The sequence below is a fragment of the Dromiciops gliroides genome, chromosome 1 (genome assembly GCF_019393635.1).
Source record: "Dromiciops gliroides isolate mDroGli1 chromosome 1, mDroGli1.pri, whole genome shotgun sequence".
Classification (NCBI taxonomy): Eukaryota; Metazoa; Chordata; class Mammalia; order Microbiotheria; family Microbiotheriidae; genus Dromiciops; species Dromiciops gliroides.
Window position 1 is genome coordinate 18,122,932 of NC_057861.1, and position 24,173 is coordinate 18,147,104.

The 24,173-nt window shown below is 39.9% G+C and overlaps 1 protein-coding gene and 1 pseudogene across 2 annotated transcripts in view; one reads left to right on the plus strand and one right to left on the minus strand.

Annotated features, from left to right (window-relative positions):
- SPPL3 (signal peptide peptidase like 3) overlaps positions 1-24,173 on the plus strand; it is a 157,815-nt gene that overhangs the window by 100,983 nt on the left and 32,659 nt on the right. For both annotated transcript variants that reach the window (XM_043977649.1, XM_043977648.1), the window contains exon 3: positions 13,881-13,969. In XM_043977649.1, the coding sequence (XP_043833584.1) occupies positions 13,881-13,969 (89 nt within the window). The remainder of the gene's footprint in view (positions 1-13,880; positions 13,970-24,173) is intronic.
- LOC122736623 lies at positions 8,626-11,037 on the minus strand (annotated as a pseudogene).

Below are 24,173 nucleotides of genomic sequence, written 5' to 3' on the forward strand. Positions count from 1 at the left end.
GTGGCACCTGAGGCAGTGTATCCCCTACTTACCTGTCTTGCCCAGAAGTCCTAGTTTCTCCAGATATGTCAGCGTAATGGTCAGTAGGTACAGATCTAACAGTTAGAGACCAGGGGTTAAATCGGTGTGTGTCAATGGCTTTAAAACTGTGCTTCTTAGTATATGCCAACCCATCATCGTGAAAGCAGAATGAAGCTGCAAAGGACCAGGTTGTGTATATTCCTTGTTTCATTGGTTGCCACCATGGCCAAGGACTTCACCCCCCCAATGGCTCTCCTGCTGTGCATGAACCTCTCTGGGCAAAGCTGGTCAGCTTCTGAAACCCTGAGCTGCCCCCTAGCCATGTTTGAGGCCTACTGAGTCTGCCAGTGCTGGTGCTTTGCAAGCTAAGCTTCTGAGAGCCCAGAGTGTCTTCCATGTGTGACGAGGCATCAGAGAAAAGTTTCATGGAAGAGAAATCTATATAGGAGATTATAGGCTAAAAATCAGTGGGATTCCTTAGTTATTCATTCAGAAGCAGGAAAGCCATGTTCTCTAAAGTTCAGTAATCAAATAAAGGGTGAGCTATTGCTCAAGAGCTGTTTTTCTTATCATGACCATTGAAAGTGAGAAGTAAATGGCAATGTGAATATTTCTACTGTTATGTTTGCTTTTCTGTTTATTCATTATTAATTGGGGGAGGGGGTTTACTGGGAGAAAAGATCATGGTTATAGTGTGTTCATTTTTTCCTCCAGACAAAGCAGGCAGCTATTCACTATTAGTCTTTCTTTCTTTCTTTTTTTTTTTAGTGAGGCAATGGGGGTTAAGTGACTTGCCCAGGGTCACACAGGTAGTAAGTGTTAAGTGTCTGAGGCCGGATTTGAACTCAGGTACTCCTGACTCCAGGGCCGGTACTCTATCCACTGCGCCACCTAGCTGCCCCCACTATTAGTCTTAATGCAGATTTTAGGGTAGAAAACTAGTTTACCCTCAATAGCCACTAACCCACAAGGTCTTGGGGAGTGGGGGAACCAAGCATTGCCTAAGAAAATTAAATAAGTGTGTGTTTAGTTGTGTTAAGACAGTAGTGCAAAAGATGGTGTTCATCTGCTTTTATGATTAAAGGGAAGGTAAAACCAAATTCAGTGAATAAAATATCATTATTCTCTGTTATAGAGAAGCCTCTTTGTCTAATGGCAGGAGCCCCCAAACTTGGAATCAGGAGAGACCGAAGCTCAGATTAGGCCTCCCAGCATTTTATTGGTTACATCATCAGGACCAGTAAGGAGCTTCTCTCAGCTCAGTTTCATTATCTGTGAACTAGCAAGGATTGTAGCATGGACCTCGTTGGGCTTTTATGAGAATCAAGTAAGATGATCATGCAGAGTGCTTTATAAAACTAAAGTGTTACATAAATATCAACTACTGTCAGTTTTTCCTTATTGAACTGTTAAGATAGGAATAGGGGGCAGGTAGGTGGTGCAGTAGATATCATCAACCCTGGATTCAGGAGGATCTGAGTTCAAATCCAGCCTCAGACACTTGGCACTTACTAGCTGTGTGACCCTGGGCAATCCTGCCCCCCAAAAAGAAAGAAAGAAAGCTAGGAATAGTAGGAAGTTAGAGTGGCAGGTTAAGAAGTAAGAGATTAGCACAGGAGAAAGAGACTTTGATTCTGGGGTGTTTGTAATGAAGTCCTAGTGAAAATAACTCATTTTTAAAAAGGGAGACAAATACAGACACCAAGGAGAAATACTGCGTGGTCCTTACTCCTCTGGCCAGATAAAGGGGAGCTGGAAATTTCTACCCATTAGCATTGTTCTGAGGGCCTTGAAATCCCAGAGCTAATTTAATTCAGTTTCCCACTGACCAATTCAGTAACTGATTGACAATAGGAAACAACAGTAAAAGAGATGGGACACTACCTTACCAAGGAATTTGTGCTTGATTGTTAGAGAAATTCTGTGAGAGCACCTTAGGGCCTCTATCCACAGATGGAGTCCTGGCCTCTGGAGTCTGGAATGTTTGTTCAATTCTTACCTTTAATTCATTGAACCCAGGCAAGTGGCAGAACTGCCCAGTGCTAGGGGCAGCTAGATGGCGCAGTGGTTAGAGCACTGGCCCTGGAGTCAGGAGGACCTGAGTTCAAATCCGGCCTCAGACACTTAACACTCACAAGTTGTGTGACCCTGGGCAAGTCACTTAACCCCAGTTGCCTCACCAAAAAACAAAACAAAACAAAAAAGAACTGCCCAGTGCTCCTGGCAACTCCCAGAGGCCATAAGTTGCTTCTCGCTGATAAAATCTTAGGTCTAGTGTTTGTTTGCTCGTTTGTTTTTGTTGTTGTTTTTTTTTTTAAGAATGCTATAGAACAATGCTGTGAATTCAGAGGAGGGCAAAACCACCATGGATTGGGAGATGGGGTGTGTAAGAAAAACAGCACCTGGATCTGATTTATTCCTGAAAAAATACAGTCATGGCATTTGAGAGTTGGAAGGAATTTCTGGGGCCTTGGAATCAAACACATGCACCCAAGGAATCGCTCCTATAACATACCCAACATGTGGTCAGACAGCCTCTGCTTGAAGATAGACCTTCAAGGAGGGGGAGCCCATCCCCTCCAAGGGAGCTGTTTGTTAGGAAGCTTTTCCTAACATAAAGCATGTGTTTTCCTCTTTGCAGTTCCACCCCCTTCCCCAGTGAGGGCAGAGTGCAGTAGGGATGGCGACTCCCCTTCTGCTTCTCTGAGGGAAACCTAATTTTACATTTATCTTCAACTTAGGGTCCACTGAAGGTCCCAGATCTTTTTCAGAACAACTGCTATTTCACCATTCATGCCTTCTCCTTACACTTGGGAAGCAGATTTTGTTTGTGTCCAAGTAGAAGGTTTTACATTGATTCCAAGAGCTCAATACTCTGACCTGTTGTGGTCCTTTTTCAATCCCGAATCTTGTTATCTACAGGTAGGATGAGCACACTGTCGGGGTCTTTGTCCACATCATTGAGACAGAGTCAAGCACAGATCCTGCTTTTCAGGAGAAGCGTCAGAGGTGTTCAGTGTCAGAGAGGTAGGGAGGAGAGGGGGAAACACTGTTAGCAGCAAGATCCAGATCTTACAGTGCATGTGTCAGTGGCCCACGTTGGTGATGTGGCGCCAGCATTGGGCAGTGGTGCTTCTGTTTCTTACAAGATGTACTTCAGGTCCTCTCCAGGTGGAGTATATTAAGGGATCACAGAGCAAGAAGACAAGAAGATTCAGCCTTCGAGGGTTTTATATTATAATTCTTTAGAAAAACAAGCCCTCTAGAAACTAAATTCTTTGAAGTAATTAGTTTTACATATTAGGCCTGAGGTTGGCAAACTATAGCTTGGCAGTCAGTTGCTTGAAAGCTAAGAAGGGTTTTTTTTAAGTTTAATTGTATTTTGAAATGTAAAAACCCTTCTTAGCTCAAGGGTCTACAGAAAGTCACTTGCTGACCTTTGTATTAGGCTATAAGATTCAGAACTTTATTTTTCTGAGACCAAGTCTCTATATCTGCCCAGGTTGGATGGGCAGTGGCCACTCATGGGCTGCATGCTACTTCTGGTCAGCACCAACGCTTTAACCTGCTCCATTTTTCTGAGCTGGGCTAGTTGACTCTTCCTCACTCCTTAGGCAGCCTGGTGGCCCTCCCTTCTGGAGAGCTTGCCCACTTTTATATTGGTGCCAGGCTTATTGGGACATTGGATCCCCAAGTCCCGAATTCCAGGATTCTGATACCCTTCTCTTACAAAAATGGACCTGCCCTGGCATGTCCTACTATGCCTAACCAAACAGAGAACTTGAAAGAAAAAGACTCTCTGTGGATAACAAAATTTTATTTTTTAAATTTCATATAGAATATATTCATTTAAGACTTTTATTGGAAGATGTGGCATACTTTCTGAATTGAATAAACTTGAACACTTCCTTTAATGTAACTTTTATTAAATTCCATAAAATTACGATCCAGTTCTTTGGAATTTTGTTATAATTTTGCTTGTTTTGTAATTATACTAAAAGGTTTTGCCTCTCTTTGAGAGTTTAGAGAAAAGACTTGAGAGAAAAATTCTTATTGGTTTTTTATTCCATTTTTAAGGGAATGCTTGTCTCGGGGAAGTTCTCAGCTATGCTAAAACTAAATACATTTACAATTATACTTGAACTGGTTTTGAAGAAGGAAGAAGGCTATAGCTTCCTGCTGACACCTGGTTAGTAGAGCTAACTGCATTTGCTAAAGAGAAGGGTTTCAATAAGTCAGTAAGGGGACATTTCACATGAGTTTTTCTTGCTAAGTCCCTGTGTCCTGCTTTGACATTATGCTCTGGATGCCCTCTAATCGTTTTCTGAGCACGCTAAGAGTGATGACATTTAATATCTTCCTTGTAGGTGAAAAAGGAGAGAGCGTCTGCTCTTTACATTCTGAGCAGCTGAAGTCTGTATGAAATCGCGTTTGTACATTTGCAGAGAGTAGTGCCCTGTGCAGAGGAGGGGGCAGAAGACTTATAAAAACTAGCAAAGGAAACTGAGAAACGTTCAGTCCACTGACATTTCCATATATAACGTGGAGTCGTATTCTGGCAAGGAAATAATAGTGGAGAAAAAAGGACATAGGAGTATAGATTTGAAACTGGGATGGACCTTAGACATCATCAAGGCCAACCCCTCTATTTTATGGGTGAGGCAACAGAGGTCCACAGAGCTAGTATGTGAACCCAGGGCCTCCTGACTAGACCATGTCCAGCTCTCCTAACACTAGCAGCCTCCATTTCCTGAGATGCCCGCCCTCCGGAGATGTGGGCTGGGACAGTTTACTTCTACGGTCTTCATTCTTAATTCTTGGAAGATCAGACTTTAAGAGTGGAGAATGGTTGAATGTCTCCAGGGAACTGGCCCAGGGGTTTGACCTTCACTTTGTGCCATTTAACGTTTTTATCAGTGACCTGAATAAAGGCCTAGATGGTAATTTATCAGATTTGTAGATGACACTAAGCTGGGAAGGAGGAACTGACACGGCGGATGACAGTCAGGACCCCAAATAATCTTTGGCTGGACCTACAAGTGTGTGGAGTGGAATGATGATGAAGAAGGCTTTAAAAGTAAGATTGTGAAGGGCATTTACACCTGAAGCTTCTTGAGCAGGGAAATGACGTGAATGGATTTGTACTTTTGGAAAATAATTTAGGCAATGGTGTGGAAAAATGATTTGAGAGAGGAGAAACTGGAAACTGGCAGTTCCAAATAAAATAACTTAACACTGGTACAGTTGAGCTAGAAGAAAGACCCAGACTAAGTTAAGTAAACGTGGAGAAAAGGGATTGAATACAAGCAGTGTTATGGAGGGATGATTGACTAGTTTGGGCAACTGATTGGATGGGGGATGGGGGGAGGTGTGAGCTGTTGAGGAGGATGCTAAGGCTCTGCCCCTGAAGGACCAGAAGGACTCTGGAAGAAAAGGCCCAGGTTGTATTGTCCTAATCTTGACTAGTCAGTGCTGAATCAGCAGGATCCTTTTCATTGCTAATACAGGAAGTGCCTTGGGGGATCCCTGTGGTGCTGCTTCTTAGTCCCTGAGTTTTGAAGGTGCACAGAGTGAGGGGGAAAGATCAGATGGGAGGTATGGAGTTTTATTTCTTTTAATAAACAGAAATCCATTTTCTCTTCTTTCAACTCCACCCCTACCCCTCATCCAGAGGAAAGAGGAAAACAAATTCCTTGCAGTAAATATGTGTAGTCTAGCAAAACCACCCCCTTGGCCATGTCCCAAACTGAGTGTTTCATTCCATACCCAGTCAGTCACCTCTTTCAGGGGATCAGAGGTGGTCATGCTTTGGATCACTTCATAAGGCTTTCCCAAGTGTTTGTGTTTCCATTGTAGTTGTTGTCTTCCTAGTTCTGTCTCCTCTTCCATCACAATTGTTCAAAATTGTTCATTTTTATAATATTGTTATTATAGTTGGTAGTTATCCTATATATCAGGCAGCTAGAGGGAACAGTAGAGAGAGTGCTGGGCCTGGAATCAGGAAGACCAGACTGAGTTCAAAACCAACCTCAGAGACTAGCTGTGTGACCCTGGGCAAGGTCTCAGGTTCCTCAATTGTAAAACAGAGACAGTAGTAGTACCTACCTCCCAGAGTTGTGGTGAGGATCAAACGAGGGAATAGAAAACGCATAGCACAGTGCCTGGGACCTAGTAGTTACTTAATAAATGCTTGTTCCAGGCAATGATCCACTATAACCCTGAAGGACTTATGAAAATGGCAGCCCATCTACAGAGAAAGAAGTGATAATATCTGAAAATAGATGGAAACACTTTTTTTTTTTTGATGAGGCAATTGGGGTTGAGTGGCTTGCCCAGGGTCACGCAGCTGGTGGGCTTTGGGTGTCTGGGGCCGGATTTGAGCTGGGGTGCTCCTGGTTCCAGGGCCAGTGCTCTGTCCACTGTGTCACCTAGCTGCCCCTGGAAACATGTTTTTAAAAAAAAAAAAAACAATTTTTTTTTCCTCTTTGACAGTTCCTCAATCTGAAGTTTTGGGGTTTTTTTGACTGTTTTCTCTCACAACCTAGCTAATGTGGGAATGTTTTCCATGACTACTCATATGTAACTTATTTTGAAATACTTGAGTTCTAGTGGGTGGGGGGTGGGAATAGAGGAGGAAGAGAAGTTGGAACACAAATTTTTTAAAAATTGATGTTAAAATTTGTTTTTACATATATTTTGGAAAATAAAATTCCATTCAGTAAAAAAAAAAAGAAATGCTTGTTCCCTTCCTCCTAGAAATTTTCTCTTGGTTCTACTCAACTTGACCCTGCATCAATTTACCCACATCTTTCCATGTCTTTTTGATACTATTCATCATTTCTTATAGCACAATAGTACGCCATTATATTCATACACCACAGTTTGTTCAGCCTTTCCCCAACTCAAAGGCATCCCCTTAGTTTCCAGTTTTTTTGCCACCACAAATAGAGATGCATGTTGTTGTTCAGTTATGTCTTCATGACCCCAGTTTGGGGTTTTGTTGGCAGAGATACTGGAGTGGTTTTACCATTTCCTTCTCCAGCTTATTTTACTGGTGAGGAAACTAAGGCAAACAGGGTGGGGTGACTTGCTAAGGGTCACACAGCTAAGTATCTGAGGCTGGAGACACGAAGATGAGTCTTCCCAACTCCAGGCCCAGCATTCTCCACTTGATCACCTTAACTGCCCTCTTTAATTTATACTTCTAATTATTAGTGATTTGGGATGATATTTTTCATATGGCTATCAATAGCCTGGCTTTATTCTCTTGAGAACTAGCCTACCTATTCATGTTACCAGATGGGGAATGGCTCTTATTCTTATCAATTCAAATCTTGGAAATGCTACCTTTATCAGAGAAACTTTCGGCAAAGATTTCCCCCCCAGTTGTTTCCCTTTTAATTTTAGCTTTATTGGATTTGTTTATTTATAAGCTTTTAAATTTTGTGTAATCAAAATTATCCATTCTTATCCTTTCTATCCCGTTTGGTCATGAATTGTTTCTCCATAGATTATTTTGAGAATTATTGCTTTGTAGTTTGAGTTCTAGTACTGCTAGGCCCTTTAAAATAATTATTTTGCCTCCATATGATTTCTATGGTATCGAATGAATAGGTAAATTATTTTAGGTTTTTGAAGGGGGAAAAGAAGTTGTAGTAGAAGTAAAATATACGCCTTTTCAAAGTATTTTAGAGGGAAGGTCATTTAGTTTAAGAGCACAGTGCATTAAGTATAATTTTGCTCCTTGATGAAATTATCTCTTTAAAAATTTTTGGTTTTCATCCAAAGAAAGAACTATTGAATCTGAATACAGATCAAGGCATCCTATTCTTGTTTTTTGTTTTTTTCTTTCTCATGGTTTTCCCCTTTTGTTCTGATTCTTCTTTCACGATGTGAGTAATGTGGAAATGTTTAACATGATTGTGCATATCTATTGTGAGAAAATAATTACTAATGATCAATATATTGGGGGATCCAGAGATTACTTTCTTAAAGTTCTCCCTCTCCCTCCACTCAGAAGTCTGGCTCTCCTTCAGAGATTCTATCAAATCTCATCTAGGTCAAATTCAAACCAAACTCAAGCTCCTAAAGGAATATTGGATGGAGATTGATCCTTTTTTTTAAGTGAGGCAATTGGGGTTAAGTGATTTGCCCAGGGTCACACAGCTAGTAAGTGTTAAGTGTCTGAGGCCAGATTTGAACTCAGGTACTCCTGACTCCAGGGCCGGTGCTCTATCCACTGCACCACCTAGCTGCCCAAGATTGATCCTTTTGTCTACATAGCCCAAGGACTTAATGATGAGATTAAACCATACCTAGATGAATGGGCTTTGCCCTGACCAACTTGAGTGGGGAGTCTTGCATTCCTTTCTCTGATGTCATCCTTGGATTTCATTATAATATAGCCCACCTTCAAGTCATGTCAACCAATTAGATTTTAATAATGCTAACCAATTAGATTTGATTGATGTATAATGACTGCCTCTCATGGGAAAGGAATAAAAAAAACCTTGACAGGCAGACATGTTGGCTCTCTGGAACCACCTGGTCGGTGTTTCTCTGGGGGAGTACATGTGCTTTTGAGGGGCTTTTCTCCTGCTTGCACTAACTGGCATGCTGAAGCTCTCCTTCTGCCTCCTCTACTACATGGCCTGGGACCATGGGAAGTTAGGGAGACATGTGGTCAATCCCTTACTGGTGTAATATTAATAAATTAATATAAGCTTATCCAAAACTTGTGTCTGTAGTAATTATTTTCAACATCACAATAACCTATGTCAGATTGCTTGCTGTCTTAGGGATGGGGAAGGGAAAGGAGGAAGGGAAAAAAATGTGGAATTCAAAATATTACAAAAATGAATGTTAAACTATCTTTACATGTAATTGGGAAAAATAAAATACTATTAATTAAAGAAAAATGGTTTTGTTTATTTGTTTTCGTAGTGAGAGGAAATACAGTATAGTGGCTAAGCACCAGGCTCAGACTTAGGAGGCCTTGGGTTCAAATCCACCCTCTGATATATCATGGCTATAATCACTCAGCTCATACTTAATTCAAAAACTTGAGGCCATTTGCCAAGAGCTTCCCCTTTTTTCCCCTCCTCTATCTCACATCACTTGACTATCTTATCCTTTTCTCTTTCACTGTGGTCTTGGATAAAGAGAAGGGCACCTATCATGCACCTTTGCTCCCATTGCCTCCTGTCTTCTCCAACAGAACAGTCACACTACCATCTCTGCTCTCTTCTCTTCCTTCTCACCTTATCTCTGGCTCCTTTCTTCCTGCTTGTTCCTGTGTTTCCCTCTCTCTTCTGAATCCTTTGCATTCTGCTTTAGTGGAGGCAGGGTGGGGTAGGGGGCCAACTTTGGGTATTTGTACAGTTTAATTTGCAAACAGAATTTCCATAACAAATTGTTTTTACCCAAATCATGTGTCCTAAACTGTTTATAGAAAACTCAGGGACAAAATGAACTGTTCATTGTGGAAGGCCTTAAATGGCAATGACATTGTTAACAGTAGAAAATGCAGGAAGTAGAAGGCTAATGCAATATTAGATCCAAATCTGTAGCTCCTATGGCTATTTAAAACATGTTTTTGAAAACTAAACCCAACATTTTCCAGTAACCATAGAAAATCATGCTTGAGGCAGGGAGGTGGGAAGATGTAAGAACCAGAAGGATGCACAAGACATGGCATTTTATCCATGACTCCTGCAGGCCTTCCTGAGCTTGGAATTCCACAATGCAGTTGCCTCCTTCAGCGTCAGGCTCAGATTCTTCTGCTTTCTTGAGCCAAGCTACAAATGTTTTCATTGGCTCCAGAAAGATATTTTCCAGGCAGCTAGGTAGTCAGTGAATAAAGCGCTGGCCCTGGATTCAGGAGGATCTGAGTTCAAATCCAGCCTCAGACACTTGACACTTACTCGCTGTGTGACCCTGGGCAAGTCACTTAACCCTCATTGCCCAGAAAGAAAGACACTTTCCCTGCTTTGTGCATCTTTATGCCCCTTCAAAATGTGCTCTTCACTCAGGAATTCAGCTTTCTGAAAAAGTGCCCCGATTTGGGGGAGCTCTCATGAAGTGCATGTTGTCATAACTGGCCTCCTGAACCTTCTGTGACAGACTGACTTGGTGTAGTCACAGCAGCAGAGAGGATGTACTGTTTCAAATGTCCTGGGGCTCCTCCCTCGTGTTCAGTACACTTGACCGGACTCTGCTGTGACGCTGTTCTGGGCTGCTGTTTTCCTCTTCTCCTCGACATATAAAATGATATCCTTAAATGAATTGCCATGTTGGTTCTTGAAGTTTCTCCTGTAACTCTTTAGGAGCTCTGGCAGTTTGCTGGTTCCAGACATACTCAGAGAGTTCTTTTACACCTGCTTCTGTAAAATATCTGTGAAGTGCTCTGCTTGTCAGCGGGAAAAAGTTCCATCAGTCTGTTGTCCATGCTGACTCTTTAAAGGCTAGCAGCTACTGCCTGAATGTCTTTTTCACTTATCCATGATTTAAACAGCTTTCTAGCAAAGGCCACTGAGACACCTCTAAACCCAATGCTCATTATAAAGGCTGTTAAGAATGGAGGCATTAGGGTCCCTTTGGCCAGTTCATTCCTCTCAGACTCTGAAAAACCCTGTAAGAATGGCAGCAGCTTTTCAACTTCATTCTCAAATCCCCTTTTCAAGGTATTTGTAGCACCTGATTCACTTGTTGAATACCTGAAAGAAAGACAGACTAGCTTGGCCTCTGGGTCTTCCTGTGGTGCGCACACACAGACATCTGCACGCATCGTGTCATCTGCCAGTGTGTGCCATCTGGGGCCAGCCCACCACCAACCACCAGGATGTCAGCGATAGTAATCAAGCATTCAGAAGTTTTGCTACTGCTTCCAAATTAGTTCCAGTTTCGGTTAAACCGTCCTGAAATGGAGTAGGGTCAAATCTCTTTTTCTTCTCTCTTTCTGGTTTTAAAACTCTGCCCTGATACCAGCATTGGCTTTTGCTACTTTTCATTATTCATGAAAGACACCCAAATTTAAGGTGGAGAGAAAAGAGCCAGATATCCTGGCGGGGTATGGGGGGGGGGGTGGATCCTTTGCAACCAGAAGTACTGTGAAAAGGAGAGAAGAGGTGCCACCCTGCTGCAGTCTGCTTTCTGACCTCATCATTCAACTGAAAGTGTCCTCCCAGAGTTAGCCACAATCTCTTAATTGCCAAATCTAAGTGATTTTTTCTCAGTCTGCCAATTAAAAAATATGAGATACATAGTTTCTGGTAATTTAATCATTTTATTAAGAAGGCCAGCAGGTTATTAATAAAAGGTTGGTCAGTGTCTAGCTCTCTTAGACCAAAGACAAAAATGCACTGGACTCACAGTTTATATACCCTTCTAACTGTAGGTGGTACATCAAACACCAATCAAATCTAATTAGTTAACAGAATCAACCCTAATGGGTTATATTAAAATGAGATCTTGGGCTATGAGTCAAAAGACATTGTAGACCCCACCCAAGCTGATGGGAGTACAATAGCTTCCACCTAGGTGTGGTCTAGTGCAAGAAAGTTAGTCCATATCTTATCAGTAAAACAAGAAGGGGGCAGTTCTGAACCTTCCCAAGATATCAGTTATTAATAATTATTTCTCACAGATCATCCTCTCCAAAAAAACTCTCTCCTATCCAGTGTTTTGTTACATGGCTGTCTCATGGTTCACCTCCTCCCTATTCATCCTCACCTTAGTTTGCAGCTTTGGGGGTTGTTGTTGTTGTTGTTGTTTGGTTTGTTTTGGGTTTTTTTTTTACCTGTGACACACTTAATAACTGTGGCGATCCCCCCAAGGCTCTGCCCTGGGCCTTGTTTTCTTCTTCTGTACTTTATCACATGATCATCAACTCCCCTGAATTCAGTTACTATCTCTGTGAAGTTGATTTCCATTCCTATATAGCCATCCCTTGACTTTCTGATGAGTTACAGATTTGCATCTCTTGGATATATGGCACTGGATGTCCTGTGGGTATCTCAAACACATGTCTAAGATAAAGTTGGTTATCTTTCTCCCCAAATCCTCCCCTCTTCCCCCCTTTTCCTGTTATTATTGAGAGTACCACCATCCCTTCCTCCCAGACCCCCAAGCTTGTAATCCCTGTGTCCCCTTTGACTCCCTCCATATATCTAATTCATTGCCAAATCCCGTTATCTTTCCCTCCAATATCTTTCATATAAACCCTCTTCTCTCCATCCAATCAGCTGCAACCCTAGATCAGACCTCGTCATCTCTCTCCTCTGCTATTACAATAACTTACGTATTTGTCTCCGTGCCACAAGTTTTCCTACTCCAGTCCACCCTCCAACCATCTACCACAAGAATTGCCATCTGTGTCTACTGTCTTTCACTGTTCTCTTAACACACCACTTCCCACTATGAGCTGTTGTGGTTCTCTGTCAACCTCATTATTAAATATAAATGTACTATTAGTGTAGCTGTGAATCGATCTGCACCCCAAAAAGATCAAAGAAGAAGGAAAAGGAGGCATACGTACAAAAATATCAGCTCTTTTTATAGTAGCAAAGAACTGGAAGCTGAGCAAGTGTAATCCTCAGTTGGAGAATGGCTAAACAGATCTTGGTATTTGGAGGTAACAGTACTACTTTGCCATAAGAAACAATAGAATGGGAAGATCTGAATGAATGGACATAGAGCAAAATGTGCAGAACCAGGAGAACAGTATATGATAGCAACAACATTGTAGAGACAAAAAAGCTTTGCTAGACTTCAGAACTCTGACCAGTGTACTGACTGAGAGGTGATGGAGTCAAGATGCAGAGTGAGTCAGGAGGTTGGGGAGGTTCACTGCCAGTCTTTCCAACATTGTTGGATGCTACAACCCAGCCCAAACGCTGTCTCCCCGAGTCTTTGCACTGGCCATCACCCCTGCATAGACCACACTCCCTCTTTTCTTCCACCTCAGAGAATCTCTCTCTTCCATTAAGATGCTGCTAAAGGATCATCTTCTTTATACATCTAGCCCAGCCTCCTGATTTAGAGAGAATGAATATTCAGGTTTCCTGAGTCCCAATCTGAAACCCATTCTAATCTGATACTACTCCATTGTACATTTGTGTTCTATCATCCAGTGATTTTCCATTCCATTACCTCCTCCCAGTGGGCCCCTGGCCTGAGCTGCTTAATGCCCTGAGTGGACTCCATCCAGAGGCCACAGCTCTAAGGATGTTGTTCTCAAATAAAGGAATTTCAGAGTTCATGGAAATAGATGCAGAACACTTGTGGGTGAGGACAGGATCAGGTCTGCGCTCACCTCTAAGTGTAGCTGTGGTGGGATAGAGGAGAGGAGCATGGGAAAAGAGAAAGTCGAGGAATTGTTTGACAGAATGTCAGTACACAACAACCCCCAGAATCGTGATTGGGTCACAGACCTCTAAGGAGGAGAGGTTACTTAAAGAGCCTGGAAGTGACTGTGGGGAGCAGGGATTCTTCCAACTCCTCCATCTCCACCAGTGAGTGAGTCAGGGGTGCGAGGGAAAGCAGATCCAAAGCTGGGAAGGGTGGCCGGGGAGGCTGCAGGGAGGCCCACATGTGGCAGTCTGGGTTTAATGACTCCTGATGCTGGGAATTGGCAGAAGAGGGAAAGGAGACAGCACCATCACAGTAAGGTGTGCAGTCCTAATTCCAGCTGGCTCATCAGCAGCAACATCGTCACAGCAAGAAGGGCTTGGCAAAGGGTTCCTTCTCAGGCTGTCTAATCATTGCACCGTGGGAATTTCTGATATTCTTTCATGATGCAGGAGCATGGAATCGTCTAAAGTCATTGTTAAAGTGGAGTGTCTTTTCTTTGTTTTCTACAGGTCCCTCAATATGGACTTTGAGAATCAAGATAAGGAAAAAGACAGCAACAGTTCATCGGGGTCCTTCAATGGCAATAGCACCAATAATAGTAAGAAATCTCAAGATTAAACTCGCCTACTTCCACCTTTCTTCATTTGGTCCTTCTCACCCAGAGTTAGTCATTTCCTGGGTTCACAGACAAGTAACATAGGCCAAGAATTTTTTTTTAAATCCACATGTTCTGTTTTGTTTTCACCCAAAGTACTTAGAAAGTTTCATTCATTTTTCTTTTTTTTTTAATTAATAAAGTATTTTTTTTCCCATTACATGTAAAGATAGTTCTCAACTTTTGTTTATACAAGCTTTACAATTTCAGATTTTTCTCCCTCCCCCCTCCCCTAGACAGCAGATAATCTGATATAGGGTGTGTGTGTGTCTGTGTCTGTGTGTATACACACACACACACACATAATGACATTAAACGTATTTCTGCATCAGTCATGATATAAGAGAAAAATCAGAGCAATGACGATAAACCTCAAAATAGAAAAACATCAGCACCAAAAACAAAAGAAATAGTATGGTTCATTCAGCATTTACTCCACATTTGTTTTTGTTTTTTTGGGTTTTTTCCTGGATTTGGAGATCCTCTTCTATCATGAGTTCCCTGGAACTCTTCTGTACCATTGCATTGGTGAGAAGAATATAGTCCATCACAGTAGATCAACACTCAGTGTTGATGATACTGTGTACAATGTTCTTCTGGTTCTGCTCATCTCACTCATCATCAGCCCACACAAGACCCCCCAGGTTTCTCTGAACTCCTCCTACTCATCATAGTATTCCATTGTATTCATATACCACAACTTGTCCAGCCATTCCCCAATGGATGGGCACCCCCTCAACTTCCAATTCCTTGCCACCACATAAAGAGCAGCTATAAATATTTTTGTACATGTGGGTCCCTCTCCCCTTTCCATGATTTCTTTGGGCAAAAGACCCAAAAGTGGTATTGCTGGGTCAAAGGGTATGCACAGCTTTATCGCCCTTTGGGCATAATTCCAAATTGCTCTCCAGAATGGTTGGATCAGTTCACAGCTCCACCAACAATGCATTAGTCTTCCAATTTTTCCACAGCTTCTCCAACATTTATTATTTTCCTTTTTTGTCATTTTAGCCAATCTGATAGGTGTCAGGTGGTACCTCAGAGTTGTTTTAATTTGCATCTCTCTAATCATTAGAGATTTAGAGCATTTTTTCATATGGGAATAGATAGCTTTGGTTTCTTCATCAGAAAACTGCCTGTTCATATCCTTTGACCATTTCTCAATTGGGGAATGACTTGGATTCTTATAAATTTGATTTAGTTCCCTATATATTTTAGAGATGAGGCCTTTATCAGAAGTACTGGCCTCAAAAATTGTTTCCCAGCTTTCTGCCTCCCTTCTAATTTTGGATGCATTGCTTCTGTTTGTACAGAAATTTTTTAATTTAATGTAATCAAAATCATCCATTTTGCATTTTATAATATACTCTATCTCTTGTTTGGTCAAAAACTGTTTTCCTTTCCAAAGATCTGATAGGTAGACTATTCCTTTCTCTCCTAATTTACCTATGGTATCACCTCTTATGTCTAAATCGGGTATCCATTTTGACCTTATTTTAGTATAAGGTGTCAGATGTTGGTCTATGCCTAATTTCTGCCATACTATCTTCCAGTTTTCCCAGCAGTTTTTGTCAAATACTGAGTTCCTATCCCAGAAGCTGGAGTCTTTGGGTTTATCAAACACTACATTACTAGTGTCATTTACTACTGCATTTCCGGTGCCTAGCCTATTCCATTGATCCTCCACTCTGTTTCTTAGCCAGTACCAGATAGTTTTGATGACTGCCACTTTTATAGTAAAACTCCAGGTTTGGTACTGCTAACCCACCTTCCTGTGAATTTTTTTTTCATTATTTCCCTGGATGTTCTTGATTTTTTTGTTTTTCCAGATGAATTTTGTTATTATTTTTTCTAGCTCTATAAAATAATTTTTAGGTAGTCTGATTGGTATGGCACTGAATAAGTAAATTAATTTAAGCAGTATTGTCATTTTTACTATATTAGCTCTGCCTATCCATGAGCAATTGATATCTTTCCAATTATTTAGATCTGATTTGATTTGTGTGAAGAGTGTTTGGTAGTTGTGTTCATAGAGTTCCTGGGTTTGTCTTGGCAAGTAGACTCCCAAGTATTTTATATTATCTACTGTTACTTTAAATGGAATTTCTCTTTCTATCTCTTGCTGCTGGACTTTGTTGGTTATGTATGGAAATGCTGATGATTTATGTGGATTTATTTTATATCCTGCTACTTTGCTAAAGTTGTTAATTGTTTCAAGTAATTTTTGAGTTGATTCTCTAGGATTCTTTAAGTATACCATCATATCACCTGCAAAGAGTGATAGTTTTGTTTCCTCCTTGCCTATTCTAATTCCTTTAATTCCTTTCTCTTCTCTGATTGCTAAAGCTAACAATTCTAGGACAATATTAAATAGTAGGGGTGATAATGGACATCCCTGTTTGACCCCTGATCTTATTGGGAAGGCCTCTAATTTATCTCCATTGCATATAATACTTGCTGATGGCTTTAGGTAGATACTGTTTATTATTCTAAGGCAAGCTCCACCTATTCCTAAACTCTCTAGTGTTTTTATTAGGGATGGGTGTTGTACTTTGTGAAAAGCTTTCTCTGCATCTATCGAGATAATCATATGATTTTGGTTGGTTTTCTTATTGATGTGGTTGATTATGTTAATAGTTTTCCTAATGTTGAACCAGCCCTGCATTCCTGGTATAAATCCCACCTGGTTATAGTGTATTATCCTGGTGATCACTTGCTGTAATCTCCTTACTAATATCTTATTTAAGATTTTAGCATCAATATTCATTAGGGAAATTGGTCTATAATTTTCTTTCTCTGTTTTTGCTTTGCCTGGTTTTTGGTATCACCACCATATTTGTGTCATAAAATGAATTTCGTAGAACTCCTTCTTCACCTATTTTTCCAAATAATTTGTATAATATTGGAATTAATTGTTCTTTAAATCTTTGGTAAAATTCACCCATAAATCCATCTGGCCCTGGGGATTTTTTCTTAGGGAGTTCATTAATGGCTTGTTCAATTTCTTTTTCTAATATGGGTTTATTTAAGGATTTTATTTCTTCTTCAGTTAACCTGGACAGTTTGTATTTTTGTAAATATTCATCTATTTCATTTAGATCGTCAAATTTATTGGCATACAGTTGGGCAAAATAATTCCTAATTATTGATTTAATTTCCACTTCATTGGTGGTAACATCACCCTTTTCATTTTTGATATTGGTAATTTGGTTTTCTTCTTTCTTTTTTTAATCAAATTAACCAATATTTTATCTATTTTATTGGTTTTTTCATAAAACCAGCTCTTAGTTTTATTGATTAATTCTATAGTTTTTTTGCTTTCAATCTTATTAATTTCTCCTTTAATTTTCAGGATCTCTAGTTTAGTATCTAATTGGGGATTGCTAATTTGTTCTTTTTCTAGCTTTTTAAGTTGCATGCCCAATTCATTAATCTCCTCTTTCTCTTTTTTATTCATGTAAGCATTTAGAGCTATAAATTTTCCCCTAAGCACTGCTTTGGCTGCATCCCATAGATTTTGGTATGTTGTCTCATTATTGTCATTCTCTTGGATATAGTTATTGATTGTTTCTATGATTTCTTGTTTGGCCCATTCATTCTTTAGAATGATATTATTTAGTTTCCAATTGATTTTCATTCTACTTTTCCCTGGCTCTTTCTTACATGTAATTTTTATTGCATCATGATCTGAGAAGGATACATTTACTATTTCTGCCTTTCTACATTTGACTATGATGTTTTTGTGCCCTAATACATGGTCAATTTTTGAAAATGTGCCATGTACTGCTGAGAAAAAGGTATATTCCTTTCTTTCCCCATTCAATTTTCTCCAGACATCTATCCTGTCTAACTTTTCTAGTAATCTATTCACCTCATTCACTTCTTTCTTATTTATTTTTCGGCTAGATTTATCTGATTCTGAGAGGGGGGGATTCAGGTCCCCCACTAGTATAATATTACTGTCTAATTCCTCTTGTAACTCATTTAACTTCTCCTCTAAGAACTTGGATGCTATACCACTTGGCACATACATATTTAATATTGCTATTACTTCATTATCTTTAGTACCTTTTAGCAAGATGTAATTTCCTTCCTTATCTCTTTTTTTTTTTGGTGAGGCAATTGGGGTTAAGTGACTTGCCCAGGGTCACACAGCTAGTAAGTGTTAAGTGTCTGAGACCGGATTTGAACTCAGGTACTCCTGACTCCAGGTCTGGTGCTCTATCCACTGCGCCACCTAGCTGCCCCCCATATCTCTTTTAATGAGATCTATTTTTGCCTGCGCTTTGTCTGAGATAAGGATTGCTACCCCTGGTTTTTTTTTGGTGGTGGTGGTGGTTTTTTTGGCGGGGCAATGGGGGTTAAGTGACTTGCCCAGGGTCACACAGCTAGTAAGTGTCAAGTGTCTGAGGCCAGATTTGAACTCAGGTACTCCTGAATCCAGGGCAGGTGCTTTATCCACTGTGCTATCTAGCCGCCCGCCCCCCCCCCCCCCCGCTTTTTTTACTTTAGCTGAAGCATAATATATTCTTCTCCAGCCTTTTACCTTTACTCTGTGTGTATCCCTCTGCTTCAAATGTGTTTCTTGTAAACAGCATATTGTAGGATTCTGGTTTTTAATCCATTCTGCAATTCGCTTCCGTTTTATAGCAGAGTTCATCCCATTCCAGTTCACAGTTATTATTACTGACTGTCTGTTCCCCTCCATTCTATTTACCCCCTTTGTACTTTTCCCCCCTTCTTTCACTCTTGTTAAGGGTTAAAATTCTAGCTAAACTGTATAAAATATCTAATGAGTGGTCGCCAATAAATTATAAGCTTTAGCAAGAGTTAGACTTTTAAGCATTTATTAAGGAGAATAAGAATTTGGTAAAGAGAGAGAGAAAGGCCTAGATTCCTATCTATTAAAGGGAGAGCACATTTCTAGCTCCCTTCTCCACCAGAGTCCAGAGGAAAAGCGAGCGAGACTGAGCGCCAGTCTCTTCCTTCCTCCTCCCACTCGTCCGCGTCACTTCCTGATGCCTGGTCTTGCCCTCAAAGACCTTCCCTTCATGGGCAGAACTCTTCTACAGTAAGTATCCAGCAGGTGGTGTTATTCCAATCGTTACAGTCCCCCCTGTTGTTCCTCAAGAAACAAAATGTTTCCTTGACGGAACAGTAAAAAGAATATAATAACTATTGCTAACTAATAATATGTGAACAACAATATAGAAAAGGAAGAGAGGAAAGTTTTGTCCAGAGGGGCGATTTTTTTTTTGTCCTCATTAACCGACGCTTTGACATTAGTCTTGCAAAGGGAGGGCCTCTGCAGAGAATACATGTTACAGATGGTGTATATTATAACAGAAAGAGAAAAAAACAACAAAAACAACAAATCAAAACTGTTCATTTAAAGTCTCTGAAAGTCTTTTCTCAGATGTCCTCTAGGTGTAGTCGTAGAATGGAAGTCTTTTCAGGGGTTGATGTGTGGATGCTGGTAATCAGCCAGGAAAATTTCCTACAAAATTGAGCTTAATACAACTTTAAAATAGCTTTGTCAATAATCAAATCAAACAATGAAAGTTCTCAAAAACATGTCTAAGGGAATTCATAATCTTAGTTGTTACACATGAAACATATAATAAAACAAAAATTGAAACATTCTTTAAAATTATAATATTACTATAGTCCCCCCTTATGGAGGGTAATTGAGAAGACAATTGCTGTGATATTAATTTTTTAAAATAATTTTTATCTTTGTTTCATCACTTTTTGCATCATCTGCCTAATTATCCTCATGCCATTATGAGAAATTAGAAAATCTAATATAATTGGTAACAGGTGTCAAGGCCAAATTCAACACTGTTATTTATCATGACACCTGAGATAATTATGGGGGTTACCATAAAAGAACAGAGAAATGATGGGATATGAGCATTCCCACACTTGAGCAATATGTACTGTCCATGCAGTATGCCAGGCTTAAAATAGATGGATGGAATATATGTCCATGCCACCGAACATATTGGAGGAAACTGAGTCAGACTTAATCAGATGCATGGGATTGAGATGTCCATGGCATCAGGCATATAGGAGGGAGCATAGAAGCCAGGTGTAGAAGTGAGATGGGTGGGATGAATACTTCCAGCCATCTGTACAATATTGTGGGGAAAAATAAAATAAAATATTAAACCAAGAGAATCCAACCTCAACATTAGTCAAAAGCCGTTCCCTCGGCCATACCTTGACTTCATGCATGTCTCCCCTCATGTGACAGTTCAGTGTCTGCTCTTGCATGTATTCCTCTTGTGATTGGATGGCATCTTGGCCAACTGGCATCTGATAACTCAGAATAAAGGCAATTAGTGTCTTAAATGATAAGTTCCCATAATCCAAGTCTCATATGGATTTAAAAATTGAGGATAATAAATGATTGCAAAAAATGTGAATACATCTTGACTCAGAATATAATATATAATTATGCAACAATTTCAAATAATACCTTTTTTTTTACTTAGTATACAATTACTTTTGTGAAAAATATGAACATATTTAAATATAAGTTAAAGCACAACAGAATCTCAAAGAAAACTTTTTTTTTTTGAAAAAAAGAAAACTTTTACAAATGTTCCCCTCTTTTTTTTTTTTTTGGAATATGCTTATCAAAAATAATACTTCTAGAATCAATTTATACTTGCCATGGCAACCAATTTGCCAGGGAAATGCTTTAAAGAGTTTGATCAAATAATCAGTTGAGAAAAAATAACAAAAACAAACAACTCAGAATATGGGAGCACAATACTCCTAGAATTAACATTGTATTATGAAATCAAAACCATGTTTCAAAATTAGATAGATGAATGAATAGAAGAAGATACACGTGGAACAATAAAAGACAATGAAATTCAAACTAGGGAAATCTAAATGAATATGAACTTAATATCAATAAGAGTATTATAAAATATAAACTGGACCACATGACTATAAAAAGCTTTTACAAATATTCTCTTTGTTTTAGAAACTAAGTATAAAACACAATCTCAAATGCATGAAAATCTCTACGAAAATAAACCCATACCATTAATTTCAAAATGTATGTGTAATAGCATAGAAATCCTATGTAACCTCTGAACTGACATTATTACTCTGAGTGAATTCAGAACACTTTTGATTCCGATATCTAAAATCCCCAATACTCATATCAATACCTTGCTGCTGACTTCTACATTTCTGTAAAATATATACCCTTCCATGGCAAAAGAAGCAGAGTCTTGAACTATGTTGATTGTCATTCTTATTCAGCTTAAGTTTTTCTTCTTTAACCCCTCTATATTGTCTGTCGGGCTTTTCACCATACAAATGCTTTATAAGATTACTAATTAAAGACAAAAGCAGGTTAGCAAAATTATGAACAAAACAAGCATATCTGGAATTTAAAGGGCTTTCTAAGGTTGTCTCAGAAGCACAGCCAGGCTGGGGAAGAGTTGAGCCTGAAGCTGCAAATGTAGTTAGAGAAAGTTGAGCATGCGCATCAGTTCTCTGGACTTCCCAGGCAGGGGAAGCTATGGGCTTGGCCATGGGAGGAGTAGAGGGTGGGGTTTGGAGAGGAGGGGAGGGACCAGCGCAATTTGAATCAGACTTGATTTTGAACTCAGGCCTGGATTCCTCTTCCCCCACTTTGCCTCCAGGTGCTAGGGGATTAAGAGCTTCTAGAGGGTGGGTCATTGCCTCCAGGCATGCAAAATTAGAGCAACAATTAGTGTTAGAACTGGGGAAAGCTGCCTGAATCTCTTCAGGTTTCTCTGAAAAAGCATGGTTGGGAGAGCGAGAGATATTTCCTTGTGTGAGTATGTTGCTGGCTCTTCTAACAAAAATAAAAAGAAAAATAGAAAATCCACAAAAACAAAGCATTAACATGATCTTATCTCCCATTTGTCTGGTTAAACAGACTAAAATCAAAAATAGGATAATTAGGGAGTTTAAAAGGTCCATTCGAAAAAATTTAAAGGGAAAACACAGCCAGTACACCAGTACTTAGCAGTTAAAGGGAGAGGGAGGGGAAATTTCTTACCCAACCAGAAGATCAGAAGAAGACTGAGGGTTAGCTTTTCTCTTCATGGTCAGCCATCTGTTAAGGGTTAAAATTCTAGCTAAACTGTATAAAATATCTAATGAGTGGTCGCCAATAAATTATAAGCTTTAGCAAGAGTTAGACTTTTAAGCATTTATTAAGGAGAATAAGAATTTGGTAAAGAGAGAGAGAAAGGCCTAGATTCCTATCTATTAAAGGGAGAGCACATTTCTAGCTCCCTTCTCCACCAGAGTCCAGAGGAAAAGCGAGCGAGACTGAGCGCCAGTCTCTTCCTTCCTCCTCCCACTAGCCCGCGTCACTTCCTGACTCCTGGTCTTGCCCTCAAAGACCTTCCCTTCATGGGCAGAACTCTTCTACAGTAAGTATCCAGCGGGTGGTGTTATTCCAATCGTTACACTCTATTCCTCCTCAGCGATGTTTTACTTCTTACCCCTGCCTCCCCCAATCTGCCCTCCCTTTTTATCACCCCCCTCTCTTTTCTTTACCCTTTTCTCCTATCAGTCCCCACCTTTCCCTTCCCCTTTTGCTTCCCTAAAGAATGAGCTAACTTTCTTTATCCCAATGAACGTATATGTTATTCCCTCTTTGAATCAAATCTAATGAGAGTAGGGTTGAAACAATGTTCACCCCTCCTTTCTTTCCCTCTATTGTAATAGTTTTTTTTTTCACCTCTTCATGTGATATAAGTCATCCCATTCCACCTCCCCTTTCTTCTCTTCCCCATAGACTCCCTTTTTAACCCCTTCATTTTTTTTTGTATCATCACATCAAAGACAATTTATATTTATACCCTCTGTGTAAAGTCCTTCTCTCTGGCCAAATACATTTACAGTACTTAAGAGTTATGAGTAGTGAGGCGGCTAGGTGGCGCAGTGGATAAAGCACCGGCCCTGGATTCAGGAGTTCCTGAGTTCAAATTCGGCCTCATACACTTGACACTTACTAGCTGTGTGACCTTGGGCAGGTCACTTAACCCCCATTGCCCCACCAAAAACAAACAAACAAACAAAAAAAACAAAGAGTTATGAGTATTATTTTCCCATGTAGGGATATAAACAGTTTAACCTAATTGAGTAATCTTTTTTTTTCCCTCTGTTTACCTTTTTAAACTACTCTTGGATCTTGTATGTTGAGATTGAATTTTCTATTCAGTTCTGGTCTTTTCATCAGTAAAGACTGAAAGTCCCCAATGTCATTAAATGTCCATCTTTTCCCCTGAAAGAGAATGCACATTTTTGCTGGGTAATAGATTTCTTGGCTGCAATCCAAGCTCCCTTGCCTTCCGGAATATCATATTCCAAGCCTTGTGGTCCTTTAATGTTGAAGCTGCCAGGTCCTGAGCAATCCTGACTGTGGCTCCATGATATTTAAATTGCATCTTTCTGGCTGCTTGGAGTATTTTCTCCTTCACTTGATAATTCTGGAATTTGGCTATAATATTCCTTGGAGTTTTCCTTTTGGGGTCTCTTTCAGGAGGTGATTGGTGAATTCTTTCAATGATGATTTTATCCTCTGATTCTATGATATCAGGGCAGTTCTCCTTAATAATTTCCTGGAATATGGTGTCTAGATTCTTTTTCTGGTCATGGCTTTCAGGCTGTCCAATGATTCTCAAATTGTCTCTCCTGGATCTGTTTTCCAGATCAGTTGTCTTTCCAATGAGGTAGTTCACATTTTCTTCTATTTTTTCATTTTTTTGATTCTGATTAACTGATTCCTGGTGTCTCATGGATTCCTTATCTTCCAACTGTCCGATTTTAATTTTTAAGGCATTGTTTTCTTCAGTGAGATTATGCACCTTTTTTTCCATTTGGCCAAGTGAAGTTTTTAAGGCATTGTTTTCTTTAATGAGATTATGCACCTTTTTTTCCATTTGGCCAGATGAATTTTTTAAGGCATTGTTTTCTTCAGTGAAATTATGCACTTTTTTTTTCCATTTGGCCAGTCAATCTTTGTGCTTCCTTTTCCAAACTGCTGATTCTTTTTCCATAGTTTTCTTGTTTTGCTTTCATTTCTCTCCTCATTTTTTCTTCTACCTCTCTCAATTGATTTTTAAAAATCCTTTTTGAGCTCTTC